At 39.7% G+C, this 22091-nt stretch overlaps 2 protein-coding genes across 31 annotated transcripts in view; one reads left to right on the forward strand and one right to left on the reverse strand.

Annotated features, from left to right (window-relative positions):
* LOC127856922 (sortilin-like) overlaps positions 1–22091 on the reverse strand; it is a 219561-nt gene that overhangs the window by 165307 nt on the left and 32163 nt on the right. For 3 of the 12 annotated variants that reach the window (XR_008038272.1, XM_052393183.1, XM_052393160.1), the window contains exons 6-12: positions 11801–11981; positions 10534–10682; positions 9184–9276; positions 8578–8638; positions 7583–7833; positions 6677–6779; positions 1791–1867 (exon numbers count right to left, since the gene is read on the reverse strand). The exons of 4 other annotated variants lie outside the window; for them this stretch is intronic. Coding sequence is in view for 7 of the 8 variants with exons in the window: in XM_052393183.1 (XP_052249143.1) it covers positions 1791–1867; positions 6677–6779; positions 7583–7833; positions 8578–8638; positions 9184–9276; positions 10534–10682; positions 11801–11981 (915 nt within the window). In the remaining variant the exon portion in view is untranslated. The remainder of the gene's footprint in view (positions 1–1790; positions 1868–6676; positions 6780–7582; positions 7834–8577; positions 8639–9183; positions 9277–10533; positions 10683–11800; positions 11982–22091) is intronic. 5 more of the 12 variants (XM_052393141.1, XM_052393159.1, XM_052393163.1 and 2 more) reach the window with 5 other exon arrangements.
* The window catches only part of LOC127856983 (nuclear protein MDM1-like), a 233583-nt gene that overhangs the window by 91944 nt on the left and 119548 nt on the right, over positions 1–22091 (forward strand). The gene's annotated exons all lie outside the window — the stretch shown is intronic.

Here is a 22091-nt window from a genome sequence, read left to right on the forward strand (position 1 = left end):
GCAATACAGAGAGTAAGCGGGCAATCAATTAGTTAACCCTTTAACACTCAGATACGCACTTTAACACATTTGAAGTCCCTTACAAAATCAAATTAAATAAATTATTAAAGACCTTTTATACTTGATTAAAGTTTTAAAGGCTTCATTTCAAACCTTAGATACTGATGAGCAGCAAACAGCATATAACCTGGACAGAGTAGGAGTTACTAGCAAATGTTCTGGTTTTATGCTGTTGCATATACCGGTAGTCATTTGTGCTTTTCTTCTGAGAGGAAGTGTTCAATGTTTACATTATTACACATAAGTGTATCATGCAACATAATAACTGTCTGTCCAACTTAAACTATATAAATGTTTGTCATAGATCTAGAGATATTGGTTAACCGTGTTAATGTTTAATTTCATGACGGCCCATATAAATATTTGTCTAGTTTATGTTGAACTCATATGTTAATAATATTTAACCCAAGTTTTCCACAATGACATGGTTTTGCTAGAATCCCCCAATCTCAAACTTTTCTTAAGCAACATTTAGCTCATCAGACATTTTCTTATTCTATGGGGTTTAATGAAGAACAAGAGCTGTGTTTGTGAAACACAATGCCCCCTACTGCGCTTTGAAGCCACATATTTGACCTTGAAGGATGACCTTGACCTTTCACCACTCAAAATGTGCAGCTTCATAAGATACACATGCATGCCAAATATTAAGTTGCTTTCTTCAATATTGCAAAAGTTATGAGCAAGGATATAGTTTTGAGACACATACAATGACAGACAGACACACACATACAAAGACAGACAGGCCAAAAACAATAAACCCCCGATCATTCGATCAAGGGGCATATAAAGCTGTATTGAAATGGGCATTTCATTCATGATCTAAATGCGCTCATGTGAAGCAATTATCCTTGTTTGTGGAACAGCAAAGTAAGCGCTCTTATGTTGTTTATAGTCCAGTCATATTCAGGGATCGTTCCAAGAACAACACAGCTTTGTTCAAAGAAATGGACAAAAGACTGTCTCTTTAATACTAAGTTTTAAGGTTTAAAGCCCCTATGCTTTACATCTACCGTTCCAAGACGTTGCAATCCGCTGTATAAGCTTTATATGCATGAACCTTGCTCTGAGAAATCCGATTTAATGCATTTGTGTGAAGTGTCATCCCAGATCAGCCTGTGAAGTCTGCACAGGCTTATCAGGGAAAACATTTCTCTCTTTTATGGATTGTTCATTTAAAGGAAGTCTTTTCTTAGTGAAAAACCAATTAAAGTGATAGTTCTGACTGCCCAGGCTAATCTTGGACAAGACTTTTAGTACATGCATCCAGCCCATGTGGTTCACATATATATAAATATGTGCTATGTTTAGTGTTCTGTTGTATGTATTGTCATGTATTGAAGAGGCCATTTGTCACTCGCCTTCAATTAAAAACTAGCAGTTGGTAATAAGAATTGCTTTCCTGATAATATTTCTGGACTTGATATCTTTCTCTTCTTACCTAGTATTTATTGATCGACTGTTAAAAGATGGTGTAGTCCATCTATGCTAATCAGGGATGATACTTTCCGCTTTTATGGTATTTTTAGAGTAAAGGAAGTCTCTTTTTAGCGAAAATCCAGTTTAGGCAAAAAGTGTTGGCCCTGATTAGCCTGTGCAGACTGCACAGGCTAATCAGGGACAACACTTGACGCACATGCATAAGGCCCTGATTTGCCAGAGGGAGGTTCACATGTTTGCCAGTATTACCATGCTCCATGAATACCCTCCCACATGTTTGCCAGTATTACCATGCTCCATGAATACCCTCCATCAATTGAGATGTACACGTCCGGTTTGGTAACTTGTAGAGCATCAGCCACATGGCCTGAAAGGACGAGAAATCGCTATCAGAAAAGAAGCAAACATAGCATCAACGCTTTTCAGTTGCAAGAGGGATTTTGTTTACATCCAACATGGTCACATTGCTCTGCTTTAAAATTAAATATTGACTACTTTATTTTCACTAATATTCTTTGAAAAAATGGTACATAGTTCAATTTTCACAAAAAGTACACAAAAATGAGACTAACATTTGACAAAAATTGACACATTTTTATGATTTATATAAAATCCTATGGGATTTTTTTAGCCATGCAAATTCGAATAAATTAGCATAATAAGAGAGTTATTAATGAGCACAAATCCTTCATAACATCTTACATCACCACATTATTAAGGTAAACTATTGTGTATATGGGTTGTTTTTACCAGAGACACTGTAGAAGAGGCTAGGTTTATTCTACTGGTTACTTACAGGAGACAGTGACTAGTTCAGGCATGCAACAATACCATGTAGGCTCATTAAAAAATGCATTGTAATAGTATCATTGACACAGTGGAATAGTGTAAATGATCCGGGTATGCATTGTTATAGTATCATTGACACAGTGGAATAGTGTAAATGATCGGGGTTCTGGGAAAACTGGGCCTAATTGATGTGTGTAGAGTATTTACAGATTTGACAGATTTACAGATTTAATTATGGACAACACTTTCCTATTTTATCGCATTTTTGTTTAAAGGAAGTCTCTTAGCGCATATCCAGTTTACACAGAAAATGTAGTTCCAAATAAGCCTGTGCAGACTTCAAATGCTTCACTTACATACAATAAGCCCAATTTTCTTAGAACAAGCAAATTCGTTGAATTGATATCCCCCGCCAATATGCTTCTGGACACAAAAGTTGTGACCTTTTACCTCAATGCTAGACCTTGACTTAGTCCCTAGAATTATGGGTGTTGAATGTGAAGCACCCCCAGATGATTGAGAACAACTATGGCAAGTTTCATGGCTCTGGCTCATGTGTTAATGGAGATAAAGCACTAAACTTATATTAAAAAGCATGATTTAAAGATACAAAGGGCCATAACTCCGTTATTAACAGATGAAGTACAATGCCATTTGCCGTGCATCATCTTCTTATCCATATATACACTCATACCAAGTTTCAATGAAATCTGCCAAAGCATTTCAAAGATATGGCTCCAGACACAAAAGTGAGCATTTTTTCAAGATACAAAGGGCCATAACTCTGTTATTAACAGATGGTGTACAATGCCATTTGGCATGCATAATCTTCTTATCCATATCTATACTCATACCAAGTTTCAATGAAATCCGCCAAAGCATTTCAAAGATATGGCTCCGGACACAAAAGTGCCGGACTGACGGAAAGATATACGGAATGACGGACGGACGAAACGCCAAAACAATACAATATCCCTCCGCCTATGGCGGGGGATAATAAGGTTGAAATACACAATAATTTTCACTGAGCTTCAGCCCAAAATTCTCATACCCCAATCAACCCACTATGCCCTACACTGCCCACTTTCCCCGATTCACTGTGTGCCATGATGATTCCGACGGCTGTGGTCTCACTGATGGGCAGACTGCCTACTCACCGTGTGCCTTGATGATGCCGACGGCTGTGGTCTCACTGATGGACAGAGTGCCTACTCACCGTGTGCCATGATGATGCCGACAACTGTGGTCTCACTGATGGGCAGTGTGCCTACTCACCGTGTGCCATGATGATGCCAACGGCTGTGGTCTCACTGATGGGCAGTGTGCCTACTCACCGTGTGCCTTGATGATGCTGACGGCTGTGGTCTCACTGCCTACTCACCGTGTGCCATGATGATGCGGACGGCTGTGGTCTCACTGATGGGCAGTGTTCTTACTCACTGTGTGCCATGATGATGCCGACAGCTGTGGTCTCACTGATGGGCAGTGTGCCTACTCACCGTGTGCCATGATGATGCCGAAGACTGTGGTCTCACTGATGGGCAGTGTATCTACCCACCGTGTGCCATGATGATGCTGACGGCTGCGGTCTCACTGCCTACTCACCGTGTGCCATGATGATGCCGACGGCTGTGGTCTCACTGATGGACAGTGTTCCTACTCACTGTGTGCCATGATGATGCCGACGGCTGTGGTCTCACTGATGGGCAGTGTGCCTACTCACCGTGTGCCATGATGATGCCGAAGGCTGTGGTCTCACTGATGGGCAGTGTGTCTACTCACCGTGTGTCATGATGATGCCGGGGGCTGTGGTCTCACTTATGGGCAGTGTGTCTACTCACAGTGTGTCATGATGATGCCGACGGCTGTGGTCTCACTGATGGGCAGTGTGTCTACTCACCGTGTGTCATGATGATATCGACGGCTGTGGTCTCACTGATGGGCAGACTGCCTACAATGTTCCTGCTCAGGCTGTACATGCGGTGGATCTGCCTACTCACCGTGTGCCATGATGATGCCGACAGCTGTGGTCTCACTGATGGGCAGACTGCCTACTCACCGTGTGCGATGATTATGCCGATGGCTGTGGTCTCGATGATAGCCAGACTGCCTACTCACCATGTGCCAGGATGATGCCGATGGCTGTGGTCTCACTAAAGGGCAGACTGCCTACTCACCATGTGCCAAGATGATGCCGACGGCTGTGGTCTCACTGATGGACAGAGTGCCTTCTCACCATGTGCCATGATGATGCCAACAGCTGTGGTCTCACTGATGGGCAGACTGCCTACTCACCGTGTGCCATGATGATGCCGACGGCCGTGGTCTCACTGATGGGCAGAGTGCCTACTCACTGTGTGCCATGATGATGCCGACGGCTGTGGTGTCACTGATGGACAGAGTGCCTACTCACCGTGTGCCATGATGATGCCAACGACTGTGGTCTCACTGATGAGCAGTGTGCCTACTCACCGTGTGCCATGATGATGCCGACGGCTGTGATCTCACTGATGGGCAGTGTGCCTACTCATCGTGTGCCATGATGATGCCGACGGCTGTGGTCTCACTGATGGGTAGACTGCCTACTCACCGTGTGCCATGATGATGCAGACGGCTGTGGTCTCACTGATGGACAGAGTGCCTACTCACCGTGTGCCATGATGATGCTGACGGCTGTGGTCTCACTGATGGACAGAGTGCCTACTCACCGTGTGCCATGATGATGCCAACGACTGTGGTATCACTGATGGGCAGTGTGCCTACTGGCCGTGTGCCATGATGATGCCGACGGCTGTGGTCTCACTGATGGGCAGTGTGCCTACTCACCGTGTGCCTTGATGATGCTGACGGCTGTGGTCTCACTGCAGTGCCTACTCACAGTGTGCATGATGATGCCGACGGCTGTGGTTTCACTGATGGGCAGACTGCCTACTAACCATGTGCCATGATGATGCCAACAGCTGTGGTCTCACTGATGGGCAGACTGACTACTCACCGTGTGCCATGATGATGCCGACGGCTGTGGTCTCACTGCCTACTCACCCTGTGCTATGATGATGCCAACGGCTGTGGTCTCACTGATTGGCAGTGTGCCTACTCACCGTGTGCCATGATGATGCCGACGGCTGTGGTCTCACTGATGGGCAGAGTGCCTACTCACTGTGTGCCATGATGATGCCGACGGCTGTGGTGTCACTGATGGACAGAGTGCCTACTCACCGTGTGCCATGATGATGCCAACGACTGTGGTCTCACTGATGAGCAGTGTGCCTACTCACCGTGTGCCATGATGATGCCGACGGCTGTGATCTCACTGATGGGCAGTGTGCCTACTCATCGTGTGCCATGATGATGCCGACAGCTGTGGTCTCACTGATGGGTAGACTGCCTACTCACCGTGTGCCATGATGATGCAGACGGCTGTGGTCTCACTGATGGACAGAGTGCCTACTCACCGTGTGCCATGATGATGCTGACGGCTGTGGTCTCACTGATGGACAGAGTGCCTACTCACCGTGTGCCATGATTATGCCAACGACTGTGGTCTCACTGATGGGCAGTGTGCCTACTGGCCGTGTGCCATGATGATGCCGACGGCTGTGGTCTCACTGATGGGCAGTGTGCCTACTCACCGTGTGCCTTGATGATGCTGACGGCTGTGGTCTCACTGCCTACTCACAGTGTGCCATGATGATGCCGACGGCTGTGGTTTCACTGATGGGCAGACTGCCTACTAACCGTGTGCCATGATAATGCCGACGGCTGTGGTCTCACTGATGGGCAGTGTTCCTACTCACTGTGTGCCATGATGATGCCGACGGCTGTGGTCTCACTGATAAGCAGTGTGCCTACTCACCGTGTGCCATGATGATGCTGAAGGCTGTGGTCTCACTGATGGGCAGTGTGTCTACTCACCGTGTGTCATGATGATGCCGACGGCTGTGGTCTCACTGATGGGCAGTGTGTCTACTCACCGTGTGTCATGTTGATGCCGACGGCTGTGGTCTCACTGATGGGCAGTGTGTCTACTCACCGTGTGTCATGATGATATCGACGGCTGTGGTCTCACTGATGGGCAGTGTGCCAACTCACCGTGTGCCATGATGATGCCGACGGCTGTGGTCTCACTGATGGACAGACTGCCTACTCACCGTGTGCCATGATGATGCTGACAGCTGTGGTCTCACTGATGGGCAGACTGCCTACTCACCGTGTGCCATGATGATGCCGACGGCTGTGGTCTCACTGATGGGCAGTGTTCCTACTCACCGTGTGCCATGATGATGCCGACGGCTGTGGTCTCACTGATGGGTAGTGTGTCTACTCACCGTGTGCCATGATGATGCCGACAGCTGTGGTCTCACTGATGGGCAGTGTTCCTACTCACCGTGTGCCATGATGATGCCGACGGCTGTGGTCTCACTGATGGGTAGACTGCCTACAATGTTCCTGCTCATGCTGTACATGCCGTGGATCTGCAGGCTGCAGTCCTGTAGCCAAGCACACAACACACATGTTAATACTCATATTCTGAAACTTTATGATTATGTTCCTTGTGGATGTGTTGATAAAAAGCAAAATGTTATCAGTTATTTATATTGTGTTTGTCTAGAAAGGAAGGGGGTGGGTGCAAATATACGTTCGATTTACAATTGTTTTCTGTTATAAATGTTTTGATTTTGGTTTTAAATATTATATACATGAAATGATCCGTAAAACAAAATTGTGTCTTTGTGTCGTATGACAAATCTGCATGAAAACTACATTTAGACTCACATCGTATATCGAATCATTTCTGTCGTTAGTTGTCAAAACAAAAGTACGGTATATATTCACATGCATTATTTTTCTATTTCTTGGATATTGTTTTAGTATGTTGATGCTGCATTAACAAATATAAGTGTATATGAAGTGAAAACACCAAAAATAAACAAGAGTTGCGATAGACACCTATTAAACATAGCATATACTGTTAGATGCCCATAATATAACTTTAATAAATAAATTGCAGTCCTTACTTATGAGGGGATTCATGAAATAATTATGAAGTTAGAGGGAGATGGAATCTTGCAGCTTTAAGGTAATGGTTGTTAATAGTTATTTAACTGATTTTAATTTCATCACAGTTTATATATTTTTTTTTTATTATTTAATAATTAAAAAGATTTGAACTAAGCAATTGTAAACAAAAGAATCAACCCCATTAATACAATTCTCACAAAACATGACACCTTACATTAAACCTTAAGATATATACTCTCCTGAAAATTGAATCCCCTTCCTCCAAACCTACCTTTGTTTCGTCTTTGCAAGGTGCATTAGCAGGGCGCGGGATCTTCTGCCAGTTGGCCCCCTGGTTGTAGGAGATCATGGTGTGAATGCTATCGTCATCGCTCATCTGGCTCGTTATAAACACACCTCGCATTGACTGGACTTTGTAAAAATCATGGAGGGGGTTGAAGTTCGGGTATAGATGCTTCGGCAACGACTCATAGAAAACCACGCCCTGATTGGCGGATATGTACAAAGTCCCGTGTCCAGTGTCTGTAAAGATACGGTCATGGTTTGGATCTTTAAATCATGAAATAGTTGATGACCATATATTCCTTTGAAATTCTAATCGGGTAATTTCTTTGTTTCTTTACAAAGTTAAAATAAATCAATCAAATGATGGAACCATACATGTGCAATTACTACCTAATGCAATATATGAGTCACGCTTCGGGAAAATATGGCTTTATGCATGTGTGCAAAGTATAAAATCCTTGATTTACCCTTTACCACTTAGATATGTATTTTGATGCATTTGTAGTCACTAAGTTACATTTAATTAAGATTTTTTTTACTATATTTAAGTTTGAAAGACTTCATTTCCAACCTTTAGATACTGATGAGCAGCAAACAGCATAAAACCTGAACAGACTTCGAGTTACTGGTTTAATGCTAGTTGCAAAAGCCTTTTTTACTTTGCTTCTGATGGGGAAAGGGTTAAAACGTGCAGTCCACATAGGCTAATCATACATCAGTTTTTGCAATTTCAAATCGAAATCTGGGACATAATTTCAGAAAAAAAAAAACCCAGATACTTCTTGTGATCGAAAATACGACAAAACAGTGACTATAAAATAAGCCAAAAAAATCCCTGGACTCAAAATAACTTAGAACTTTGAAAATCTTTCAATCAATAACCAATCTTCTTAACACAAGCCAAACATATAACCACACTTTTTGTCCCAGTGAAATTATAATCAATATCCAATATCAGTCAACAAAAGCCTAACTTCCTACCTCCTTTGTTGTCCACATGCATGAAGATCATGTTTTCTTCAATATCCACTACACTATAGAACTGAAAATAATATAAAAATATCATTAAATAAGTATAAAGTTCATACAGTGACTATACTGGTAAGCATTTAACGACCCAAACATCTGGTCTGAAGCACATCATAATAACATTATAAGATTCTTTGTTTAAGATGCACATTTTTCTAAATACTAACATTTTGCATCACAACTAATGAGAAAGAAAATATGTGCTACCAAATTTCAAATAAAATTTATTTACAAGATGTCCCATTTTCAAAAACAGGGTCAAAGACACTAGATCCTTCACTTGAGACATCTAGAGGTTTACCTGTTTTTTGTTAATTGTGTTATGTTTGTGTTATAATTGTAGCTTTTTACACTGTTTGAGGCAGACTTAATGTGGACTGAGACATACCCAAGTTACATCTACCATCTCCAAGCTCTATCACAGTTTCACCATATTTCCAGCCCCTACCAATATCACATCCTACTTTTTTCCAGTCACTCCCTGGGTAACACCCTACCATTTCCAACCTACCCCAAGGTTACACCCTATTTCCAGCCTCTGTCATCGTGTACACTGACCTGTTCTGGTTCAATGGTAGGTAGCTGCACCTCTGTGAAGGTCTCACCATTGTCTGTGGACACTCTCATTTGTAGCCAATCATCCTCTGCATTCTGTCAAACCATTTTTATTTGCCAAACATTAATTTTTTTATATATTGTATGTTTCGTCATAAGACCTTTATTCAAATTTAAGATTGTAAAAAATAATGATGTCAAATATAAAAAAATAATACTGAATTACCGTAGACATCAAAGATATTAATATGCAATCTGATCCTCATGTACATCATGAGTCTGTTTCACAAACTAGATAAATCTGGTGTTTACACAAAGGGGAACACATTATACTGTGTACTTAACTTACACTGACATTTCATGTGAAATGTTACAGCAGTAAAGCTGTGTTGATAGCCTTGACTTTGTTGAGTTAGACAAGAATGCATAAGCACTAATTGTTATTATTTTTATTACCAATTTTGAGAATTTTGATTTTCTGGGGTGTTGCAAGTTAAACAGCCAACACGTGTCGGGTTATAGACAATAAACGCAATTAAAAGATGATGATATGTGATCAACACCTGATTGAAATAGACTAATTGGACGTTGGTTTTTTCACTTCAAACACTTGTTAACAGTCAATCAGTCCCACTAATCTTTACTGTGAACTAGATAACATGAATGCAATAAGTAGGGCCATTTTATATAACCTCATAGCAATGGACCAGTTTATTGGCATGTGATAAAAAAGAGCCCTCCTCCTGCAAGTTATACTAAATTTACCACCCTCTCTCCACCGTGATTTATCTCAGACAATTATTACAAACAAGTCAAGCATGACCAACACAATTTTGTTGCAAAAAATCAAATATTGGCAAATTGAACTGTTGATCAAACATTTATATTTTGACAAACTACAAAGTTGCAACTGACAGAAAAAAATGGTTTCACAGTAATAAAAAAATATCACATATATTGATAATTATTTATATAGGGAGTTAACTTAAAATCACTATAAACTTATTTTTCACTGAATTAATTGTGAATCCAACATTTTTCATGATTAAAAATGATCCCCGCAAAAAGTTCTACAAAACATATCATTTTCAACCTCAAATATATTTTACCCAGTCTCCGGAAGACCCTGGCTTAATGCATGTGTGATTTTTATTTTAAATAGACATTCTTTCAACGATTAATTCTATAAAAGCAAAAAGTGTCGTAATTGATTAGCTTGTGTGGATTACACATGCATATCTGACAGGAAACTTTAAGCAAATGCATTAAGCCTGGTTTTCCCTCAGTGTGTCTCATTTATGCACAAAAAACTAGTTCACTTTTCCAAGCAATGACCAACCAAAGAGCACCTACAAAACTGTCCACTGGGTGCCCTACAGTAGTTGCATACAGGAATCTGCCCTGGCGCTCAAAGGTCACTACCCTTGTTAATATGTCCTTCACAGCTGCACCGTTGGACTTGCCCAGTGTGTAGTCAAACTTGACTCCATTCAATTGATAAACTGACAAATACAAAATATACAAGTCAGGCTCTGGAAAAATGAGGCTTAATACATGCGTGTTAAGTGTTGTCCCAGATTAGCCTGTGCAATCCACACAGATAAAGAGACTTCTATGGCACTAAGAGTACCATAAAAGTGAGTAAACATCGTCTGTGCGGAATGCACAGGCAAATCTAGGGCACTTAACGCACATGAATTCAACCCAACCATTCAAGTGCGGGACTCGTATTATGTTCTTGTATAATTTTCAAATGAGAGCACATAGTGTCATTTAACAATGTAAAATTTGAGCCGCGCTCTGTGATAAGGGGGTTTAATGCATGTGCTTAAGTGTTGTCCCAGATTAACCTGTGCATTCTGCACAGGATAATCAGGGACGAAACTTTTCGCTTTTAAGATATATTTTTCGTTACAATAAAGTATCTTCTTAACAAAAATCAAGTAAGTTCACAGAGCGCGTTCACAGAGCGCGGTCAATATATAAAATACAGTTATTATTTATTTAAAAATAAAGTTAAGTTCACAGAACGCGGTCAATATATAAAATACAGTTATTTTTATTTGATTGCTCTTTAACAACAATTAAAATGTTCAATAAAAATAGTTACACAATGTAATGCTTTGTTTAATAAAGCGTCACATCTCAAGATTTAAATCCATCACTCATGATTTATTAGACACATTTACCAGCACTCATAACTACTTATAAAATCCTTTCTCACGATTTCTATAATTGTATTTCTTCAAATTAACAAACAAATTTGTTAAATTTATATCCCCTGCCAATATGCTTCTGGACACAAAAGTGTTATATTTGACACTCAAAAAGCATTTTTGATACAAAGGGCCATAACTCCGTTATTAACAGATGGTGTACAATGCCATTTAACGTGCATCATCCTCTTATCTATATATATATATATATATATATATATATATATATATATATATATATATATATATATATATATACTCATACCAAGTTTAAATGAAATCCGCCAAAGCACTTCCAAGGAATGGCTCTGGACGGACGGAAAGACGGACAGAAAGACGGACGGAAGGACGAACAATGCCAACATCAATATCCTTCCGCCTATGGCGGGGGATAACAAACTCACAATGTTTCGACAGGATGTCATCGGAGCTCTGAGCATATGTGAAGTACATGGTGGTGTTGGTGTCGGGGTTCTTCTGGGGCGTGTCGTCCTCAGGGTCTGGGGGTACCCCCCACACCGCCTTGTCTACTCCTGACTGTACCAGCTTCCATGTCATGCCATCATCAACAGACATGTACAGGTCCTGAAGTAACATTGTATTTGAGCAGAAAACTGGGAAAACAAGGTTAAATGCATGAGCATTAGTGTTGTCCCAGATTAGCCTGTGCAGTCTGCACAGGCTTATCAAGGACACAATTTCGGTTTGTATTGTGTTTTTCATTTAAAGGAAGTCTCTTCTCAGCAAAATTCAAGATTAAGTGGAAAGTGATCCAGTTTAAGCGATGTCCCAGACTGCACAGGTTAACTAGGCATGATACTTCATGCACATGCATTGAACCCCATTGTGCCAGAGCAGACTGCACAGGTTAACCAGGGATGATACTTCATGCACATGCATTAAACCCCATTGTCCCAGAGTGCAGACTGCACAGGTTAACAAGGGATGATACTTCATGCACATGCATTAAACCCCATTGTCCCAGAGTGCAGACTGCACAGGTAACCAGGGATGATACTTCATGCACATGCATTGAACCCCATTGTCCCAGAGTGCAGACTGCACAGGTTAACCAGGGATGATACTTCATGCACATGCATTGAACCCCATTGTCCAAGAGTGCAGACTGCACAGGTTAACCAGGGATGATACTTCATGCACATGCATTGAACCCGATTGTGCAGACTGCACAGGTTAACTAGGGATGATACTTCATGCACATGCATTGAACCCCATTGTCCCAGAGTGCAGACTGCACAGGTTAACTAGGGATGATACTTTATGCACATGCATTGAACCCCATTGTGCAGACTGCACAGGTTAACTAGGGATGATACTTCATGCACATGCATTGAACCCCATTGTGCAGACTGCACAGGTTAAACAGGGATGATACTTCATGCAATGCATTGAACCCCATTGTGCAGACTGCACAGATTAACTAGGGATGATACTTCATGCACATGCATTGAACCCCATTGTGCCAGAGCAGACTGCACAGGTTAACCAGGGATGATACTTCATGCACATGCATTGAACCCCATTGTCCCAGAGTGCAGACTGCACAGGTTAACCAGGGATGATACCTCATGCACATGCATTGAACCCCATTGTCCCAGTGCAGACTGCACAGGTTAACCAGGGATGATACTTCATGCACATGCATTGAACCCCATTGTCCCAGAGTGCAGACTGCACAGGTTAACCAGGGATGATACCTCATGCACATGCATTGAACCCCATTGTCCCAGTGCAGACTGCACAGGTTAACTAGGGATGATACTTCATGCACATGCATTGAACCCCATTGTCCAAGAGTGCAGACTGCACAGGTTAACCAGGGATGATACCTCATGCACATGCATTGAACCCCATTGTCCCAGTGCAGACTGCACAGGTTAACCAGGGATGATACTTCATGCACATGCATTGAACCCCATTGTCCCAGAGTGCAGACTGCACAGGTTAACCAGGGATGATACTTCATGCACATGCATTGAACCCCATTGTCCCAGACTGCACAGGTTAACCAGGGATGATACCTCATGCACATGCATTGAACCCCATTGTCCCAGACTGCACAGGTTAACCAGCGATGATACTTCATGCACATGCATTGAACCCCATAGTCCCAGAGCATGACTCATTTTAATACATCTATAACAAATAAAGGTAACGTTAATTGTGTGTTTGTGCATTTATTTTCCTTGTTTCATATCACTTTAATTACAGGTGCATTTTATTCTTTGTCATCAATTACAGGAACACGACTTCTATAACGCTCCATTGACTAATTACAAAGCATAATCATTTATTATTTTCTGAATTGGCCAAGATGCCTGAAATATTTGTGAGGTTTCTTTTTCGCTACATAGATTTACAGAAGCCTGCTATTTCCCCCTTACACAGGCAACTATGGTTTTCTACAGACAGTGCCCATATTGGAACTCAGAAGAAATATAAGTAAAATAAATGTTCTGAGCAAGTTTCGTGATATTTCAGAAAAAAAAGCCCTACACGAAAAATAGATCGGCCCTCTGGCTGTGATGATTTTTATGAGCTGGAACCATTTTTGACTTTCCAAAAAACATTTTTTGTAAAATATACCTAGTTACCTATTTTTCAATTTCATGTGACCCAGTTTTGAACCAGACCAAGAAATCATTGTGCACAAAGTTCTGATGAAGTTTCTTGGACTGAAGATTGGGCAATCAATAAGGCCTCTAAATGTTGCTATGGCACAATGTTCAACGCATTACCGACAAAAGGCAATCAAAAAGCTAACCATGAACATGCTATGCTAAGATAAGCAAAAATGTGGATGAACTGCTATGGCATTAGCTCACTGGCGTCAGTTATTAATGCTTAGAACAAGATTCATTTAACAAAATACAGTTTTAATCAAGTAATAATAAAACTGTTAAGTGTTTCCTTGATGAAAGTCGCATGCTACTGTCTATTAACAGTACCAATATATTATTCAGCCAAAATGCAAAGCTGCCCCAAAGTTTAAAATACACATAAGTGACGTTGTGTGTAAAGTTTTACATTAATAAACAAGAGATGTTTTGTCAGAACCACAATGCCCCCTTCTGCGCCGCTTTGAAGCCAAATATATGACCTTTGACCTTGAAGGATGACCTTGACCTTTCACCACTCAAAATGTGCAGCTCCATGAGATACACATGCAAGCAAAATATCAAGTTGCTATATTCAATATTGCAAAACTTTAACCAAGGTTAAAGTTTTCCACAGAATGACAGACAGACAGGCAAAAAACAATATACCATCGATCATTCGATCTGGGGGCATAAAAAAGCCTTTTGTTTGTTTATTAAGAAGCCATACTTAATGTACAATTACTTTATAAGCATGCATACAAAATTAAATAATTAACTAGAGCTTTGTCACAGATGTGACGAATACCCCCACATGCCGCATTGACACAGAATATTTTGCATGTTGTCTTCACAAAAAACAGCGGACACCATGCTCAATGTTTAAAACGCACTAAGTGACCTAGTTTTTGACCCGGCATGGCCAATGTTCCTTCTTGACCTACACATCATCTAAATACAACTTCTGACCAAGTGTGGTGAAGATCAGATGAAAATTACTTGAATTAGAGAGCGGACACCATGCTGAATGTGTAAAATGTACTAAGTGACCCCGTGACCTAGTTTTTGATCTGGCATGGCCCATGTTCGAACTTGGCCTTACGATCAACTAGATAAAACTTCTGACCAAGTTTGGTGAAGATGGAATGAAAATTACTTGAATTGGAGAATGGACACCATGCTGAATGTTAAAAAACACACTAAGTGACCCCGTGACCTAGTTTTTCGCCCCGCATGACCCATGTTCAAACTTGGCGTAGAGATCATCTAGATAAAACTTCTGACCAAGTCTGGTTAAGATATTGGATGAAAACTACTTAAATTAGAGAGCGGACAACATGCTAAATTTTTAAAACGCACCCCGTGACCTAGTTTTTGACCTGCCATGACCCATGTTCTAACTTGGCCTAGACATCATCTTGATACAACTTCTGACCTATTTTGGTGAAGATCGAATGAAAACAACTTTAATTAGAGAGCGGACACTTAATACGGACTGACCAACCGCATACAGATCGACAGACAGACTGACAGACAGACCGACAAGTTCACTCCTATATACCACCCTAAACTTCGTTTGTGGGGGTATAACAATGAAAATGAGTGTACTTGATAATGCAAGGTTTACTAAAATAAAACATGGTTGATCGATTCACAAGACAGTAAAAGAACGTGACAGTTAGGCATCCGACATAAAATAGGTGTGGAAGTACCTTACAAGTCATCAAGGCTGCATGCAGCCAGCAGTTTATTATAAGAGCAATATTTTACAGCTTGAAACATGTTTGGATGCAAATACATACACACTACATGAACAATGACCAAAGCATGCAGCACTGTAGGAATGCGAATAATGAAAGCAGTGTCCACTTGAGTAAAATGACAATTACTGGCCATTACTGGCCATTCCACAACATTAACATGGCTTGCAACAATTCACTTAAATAAATAAAACTCCTCTGGGTGAAAAAAGGCAAGATGACTTGAGTGTAAAAAAACAGAATACATGTATACAACTACTGATCATATGTATGTCATCTTCCATGTTAATGCATAAATCTCAGTGTATTTGTTGATATGGTGTCTGCCTAGCAACAGAAAGGTCAAGGGTTTGATACCCATAGTGGTAGCGTTCTTTGGATCTCCTCGGAAGAAGCAAATTACTGTTTCTACCCTGGAAACTGAATAGGAAAGTTACGATAAGCCTAAGGCTTTCGATGCAATCGCAATCAAATAAACAAGTTTTAAGTGATTCATACATGAGTAGAAAGTCATTGTTTCATGAGACTATATATACTTCTAGATTTACTACTTCTAAATTGATAATATTTACATCAATCAAATACAAACAGTAGGCTCTAACAATGATTTAAGCATACAGGAGGACAGTGCAAAGTGCATACAATATGCACAATTGTGCAAACAATATGCAGACAAAAGGCTGACAATATGCCAGACAATGGGAGCAAACCTTTTTTTGACATCGTGGTTGTATTCTGAAACAACACACACCAGTTAATACAAAGAGCTGTCAGAAACACAAAATACATTTGAGCAGCATTCTAAAAAAAACAACAGGCTTAATGCAGTCAGCAGAGACTGACCTGAAATAACACTTTTCACTTTTATAGAACTTTTGTTAAAAGGAAGTATCTTCTAAAATCAATATAGGTAACACATTTGGGAAGATACTTTACTCACAATCATGCATTGAGCCCAATTTCCTAGTGACTGGCTTAAATGTAGAATGTCAAACAGCAGAATGTTGCTATATTTACAATGATTTACAAGTGGATCATCACACTTTTTTCAAGAATATTAACATCGGGAAAGATTTACACAATATAAACAGATTTTTTTTAGGTAGAGCTCATTCTCTACCATCCTAAATAAAACACTCTGCTTATTTCAAGGCAAAATGACAAAGATTTTACAACTTCTCAAACTGGGTTCAACAATCAACTATTCTTAAAAATATTTTAGTGAAACCAACATTTGAATTACCAGAACCCAAAATTATATAACTGTGTGCTCTTTACTGTTAAACAAGATTTTCAAACAAGAGGGCCTGAAAGGCCCAAAGTCGCTCACCTGAGATAAAAAGAAATGACCTGTTCTTTGCAGCCCAAGATATCAATAGAACAAATGTTCTAACCAAGTTTCATGAAGAATGAACAACAAATGGCCCCATGGCGGAAATGTTTTTCAACAGCCTGGAACCATTTTTGAACTCGTCCAAGATATTATTGGGACAAATCTTCTGAAAAAGTTTCATGAAGATCCAACAATAAATGTGGCCTTTACAGTGTTAACAAGGCAAATATTCATGACGCACAACGGAAGACAGACAATTGACAAAAGGTGATCACAAAAGTTCACCATGAGCAAAAAATATTATGCTCATTAAGATTGTCACCATGTGTGAAGATCAGAAAGTGTCATTCAGATTGAACTAAAATGTGACAAAAAGTATTCACAATGTTTAACTATAAACATCTGTGGTAGTGCGGTCTCGTTCGCTTACGCAAGTGAACCGGTCACGGGACGGTTACGAGTTATGTAACTGTGTGAGCACTTATGTAATACGGAAATATTTATCGAGTCTAATTAAAGAACGCTTATTTGTAACACACTTACTGGTTGTTTTTCAATTAACTAAAGGCCTCCAGTCAGATACGCCTGAATACACTCAAAGAATTAATCTATAAGTGAAAACCAAAGCAGCTTTAATGAAAATAACTAACTTTAGTCTAAAGAATCTATGCATCGTTAAAAATGAACAAATACAGCAAATACCTTAATAAATGTAAAAAGAAGTTTACAATCTGTTAAAAAAACTGATATAAATATTAGTTACTGTTAGTCTAGAAGTTGCTTCAAAAATTTTGTTTATAAAATAAGTCTAACTTAATCTAAAGAACACAATTTATGGAGAGTGGAAAACTCCAGTGACTCAAATGTAAAAAATTAAGAAGAATTTACAAAAGTTATTTCAATCAAAAGAGTCTTTCTAATTTAGAAAATGCCAAATAACAAGGTTGCCATTGAAACAGTTTCAACGCACAGTAGTCTTCTAATTACACTAAAACACAGTAGGTTAACTTGGCGTATCAATAAAGATCAAAGATAAGGCTCTACAGTGCATTAGTACATGTACAGTTATTTTATAACATAGGTTTATTAAATTGCATGCAAACTACTGTCTTTATGTACACCACATTTTATGAAAGAAGTCCCAGGTTTATACAAGGGAGTTAACTATTAGTTAACTATTAGAAAGTATGTACAGGTTATCTTTCTTTAACATTATGGCTTATCCCAACTAGACTGTTCAAATGTTTTCACTATATACATATAGAGAAAACTGCCCCACCCAATGGCGGCCATGTTTTTTCACCGATCTGGACCATTTTCGAAATCGTCTGAGATATCAATGAAACCAATGTTTTGACTAAGTTTCATGATGATTGGACAAAAATTGTGACTTCTAGAGTGTTCACAAGGTTTCTGTATGGCCATATTAGGAAAACTGCCCCACCCTCTGGCGGCCATGTTTTTCAACGGACCGGAACCATTTTTGAACTCAACAAACATATCATTTAGACAAACATTTTGACAAAGTTACATGAAGATTGGGCATCAAATGTGACTTCTACAGTGTTCACAAGGTTTTCTTTTTTTTGACCTAGTGACCTAGTTTTTAACCCAGCATGACCCAGTTTCGAACTCAGTCGAGGTATCAATGGGACAAATGTTCTTACCAAGTTTCATGAAGATCGGACAATAAATGTGGCCTCTGGAGTGTTAACAAGGCAAATGTTGACGCCGCATGACGCCCGACAGACAAAAGGCGATCACAAAAGCTCACCATGAGCACAGCTCAGGTGAGCTATAATATATATACATGTAAATTAGGGATGTAAGAGGTTACACAAATCATAAACCGGTTAACCTTCTCCCATAACCGGTTAACCAAAACGCCTTAAGTAGTGAAACATGATTTTGAGTACGTAAAAAATTTCATACTGCTCGAACCGCTCTGTAGAAACAAACGTAATTTCAAATTTGAAATCGCTTGCGTTGATAGCATGCCAGATTCATAATAAAATGTATTGTACAATTTATTTTAATAATTTTGTAAATGTATGCTATATAATTGATTTATTTTTCCTGCGTAAATGCAGAGGAGTAAAAAATTAAAGAACTACAAAATGTTCATTTTCACGTGTTATTAACTTATTTTTGGTTGAGTCGCTTATATTATGTTCGTGTTGTATCGCTCACACAAATGGTGTGTTCCTTTGTTCATTCTGTTTTAATTTTTGAAACTCAAATTGGCTTAATATAGAAATGTTTTTTCCCTTTCAATTCGATGTAAAGTGGGGCATGTGTGTTCAACAAATCCGCATCACTTCTTATTCGATACTTGCATATTTTGTTGTTTGCATTTTAGCGTTTGTAGCCGAAGTAGCATCGTTTGATTTTCATTATACAATTAAACAAGAGATGTGTTCGTCAGAAACACAATGGCCCCTATTGCGCCGCTTTGAAATAAAAATAATATTTTTTTTTTTTTACCTTTAACCTTGGAGGATGACCTTTACCTTGAACTTCCAGCACTCAAAATGTGCAGCTTCATGAGAACGCCGCTTTGAAAAAATTTAATTTTTTTTACCTTTGACCTTGAAGGATGACCTTGAACTTCCACCACTCAAAATGTGAAGCATCATGAGAACGCCGTTTTTTTTTTTTTTTTTGGCCTTTGACCTTGAAGGATGACCTTGACCTTTAACTTCCACCACTCAAATGTGCAGCTTCATGAGATACACATGCATGCCAAACATCAAGTTGCTATATTCAATATTGAAAAAGTTATGGCCAATGTTAAAGTTTTCGAACGGACAGACGCCATATATTTGACATTTGACCTTGAAGGATGACCTTGACCTTCACCTTTCACCACTCAAAATGTTCAGCTCCATGAGATACACATGCATGCCAAATATCAAGTTGCTATCTTCAATAGTGAACAAGAAATGTGTTTGTCTGAAACACTATGTCCACTTCTGCACCGCTTTGATTTTTTTTTTACCTTTGACCTTGAAGGATGACCTTGACCTTTCACCACTCAAAATGTGCGGCTCCACGAGATACACATGCATGCCAAATATCAAGTTGGTATCTTCAGTATTGCAAAAGTATTCATAAAATGAGCGATTTTGGCCACAAATATTGGACCTCTGACCTTGAAGGATGACCTTGACCTTTCTCCACTCAAAATGTGCAGCTCCATGAGATACACATGCATGCCAAATATCAAGTTGCTATCTCCAATATTGCAAAAGTATTCATAAAATGAGCGATTTTGGCCACATATGTTTGACCTCTGACCTTGAAGGATGACCTTGACCTTTCACCACTCAAAATGTGCAGCTCCATGAGATACACATGCATGCCTAATATCAAGCTGCTTTTTTGAATATTGAAATACTGCAAAAGTGTACATTAAATGAGCGATTTTGACCCATATATTTGACCTTTGACCATGAAGGATGACCTTGACCTTTCACCACTCAAAATGTGCAGCTCCATGAGATACACATGCATGCCAAATATCAAGTTGCTATCTGCAATATTGCAAAAGTACTCATAAAATGAGCGATTTTGGCCACATATATTTGACATCTGACCTTGAAGGATGACCTTGACCTTGACCTTTCACCACTCAAAATATGCAGCTCCATGAGATACACATGCATGCCAAATATCAAGTTGCTATATTGAATATTGAAATACTGCAAAAGTGTTCATTAAATGAGCGATTTTGACCCATATATTTGACCTTTGACCTTGAAGGATGACCTTGACCTTGACCTTTCACCACTCAAAATGTGCAGCTCCATGAGATACATATGCATGCCAAATATCAAGTTGCTATCTTCAATATAGCAAAAGTTATTGCAAATGTTAAAGTTGGCGCAAACCAACCAACAGACCAACAGACCAACCAACCAACCAACAGACAGGGCAAAAACAATATGTCCCCCAGTATATACTGGTGGACATAAAAAGTTATGGCCAATGTAAAAGTTTTTGGACGGACGGACAGACGCCATATATTAGACATTGGACCTTGAAGGATGACTTTGACCTTCACCTTTCACCACTTAAAATGTGCAGCTCCGTGAGATGCACATGCATGCCAAATATCAAGTTGCTATCTTCAATATTGAACAAGTAATGGCCATTAAAGTTTTCAGACGGACGGACAGACTGACATACTGACACACTGACGGACAGTTCAACTGCTATATGCCACCTTACTGGGGGCATAAAAATGTGGGTCAAATAGAGGACACAAATGCAAATAAAATGAATTTTGCACGATATGTACGTTGAATGTTTAATATAATCATTACATTTACTGTGAAACCATTTATTTTCGTAGGCACAAAATTTCGTCCGTTTCATAAAAATGACTATTTCGTCCACTCTTAAATTCGTCTATTTCTCGTTTTGAAAAAAAAAGCGTCCAATTTATTTGTAATACATGTAATACGCGGTTGCGAAAAAATCGTGCTGGGGAAAGAGAGGTGACACTTGGTAGTCACTTGCAGGAGGTGGGCCTTGTTTGGCATATGCCAATTAACAAGTCTGATATTTTAGGTGATAGTATCTGTCCCTTATTATTTTATGTCATTGACACGTGCTTTGTTATGATTAGCGGATAAGTGGGACTGAATAATCGTTAACAAGTGTTTTAAACAACGAAGCCAATTGCCAATTAGTCTTTTTTCATTACTATCACGGTCAAACTGATAACAATCTTACCTTTATCGGCGCCAATTAGAGAAGGTGTGAACATTATGGGTTATAATTAGCGTAAGCAAATTATTTTGGTCATATTTCATTAAAGTTTCAAGCGTTTTGCATCGTAAATATTTGATCATTTTAAGTTCAGTAATTTGTCTGAAATGTCACTGTAAATGTGGCTAAAAACAGGTCCTACACCTCCCCGTTCACCGTCTGTCCCAGGTCTACCCGATCCTGCTAATTCTGCATCACAAAAAGAAGCAGT

This window comes from Dreissena polymorpha, chromosome 1 (genome assembly GCF_020536995.1).
Source record: "Dreissena polymorpha isolate Duluth1 chromosome 1, UMN_Dpol_1.0, whole genome shotgun sequence".
Classification (NCBI taxonomy): domain Eukaryota; kingdom Metazoa; phylum Mollusca; class Bivalvia; order Myida; family Dreissenidae; genus Dreissena; species Dreissena polymorpha.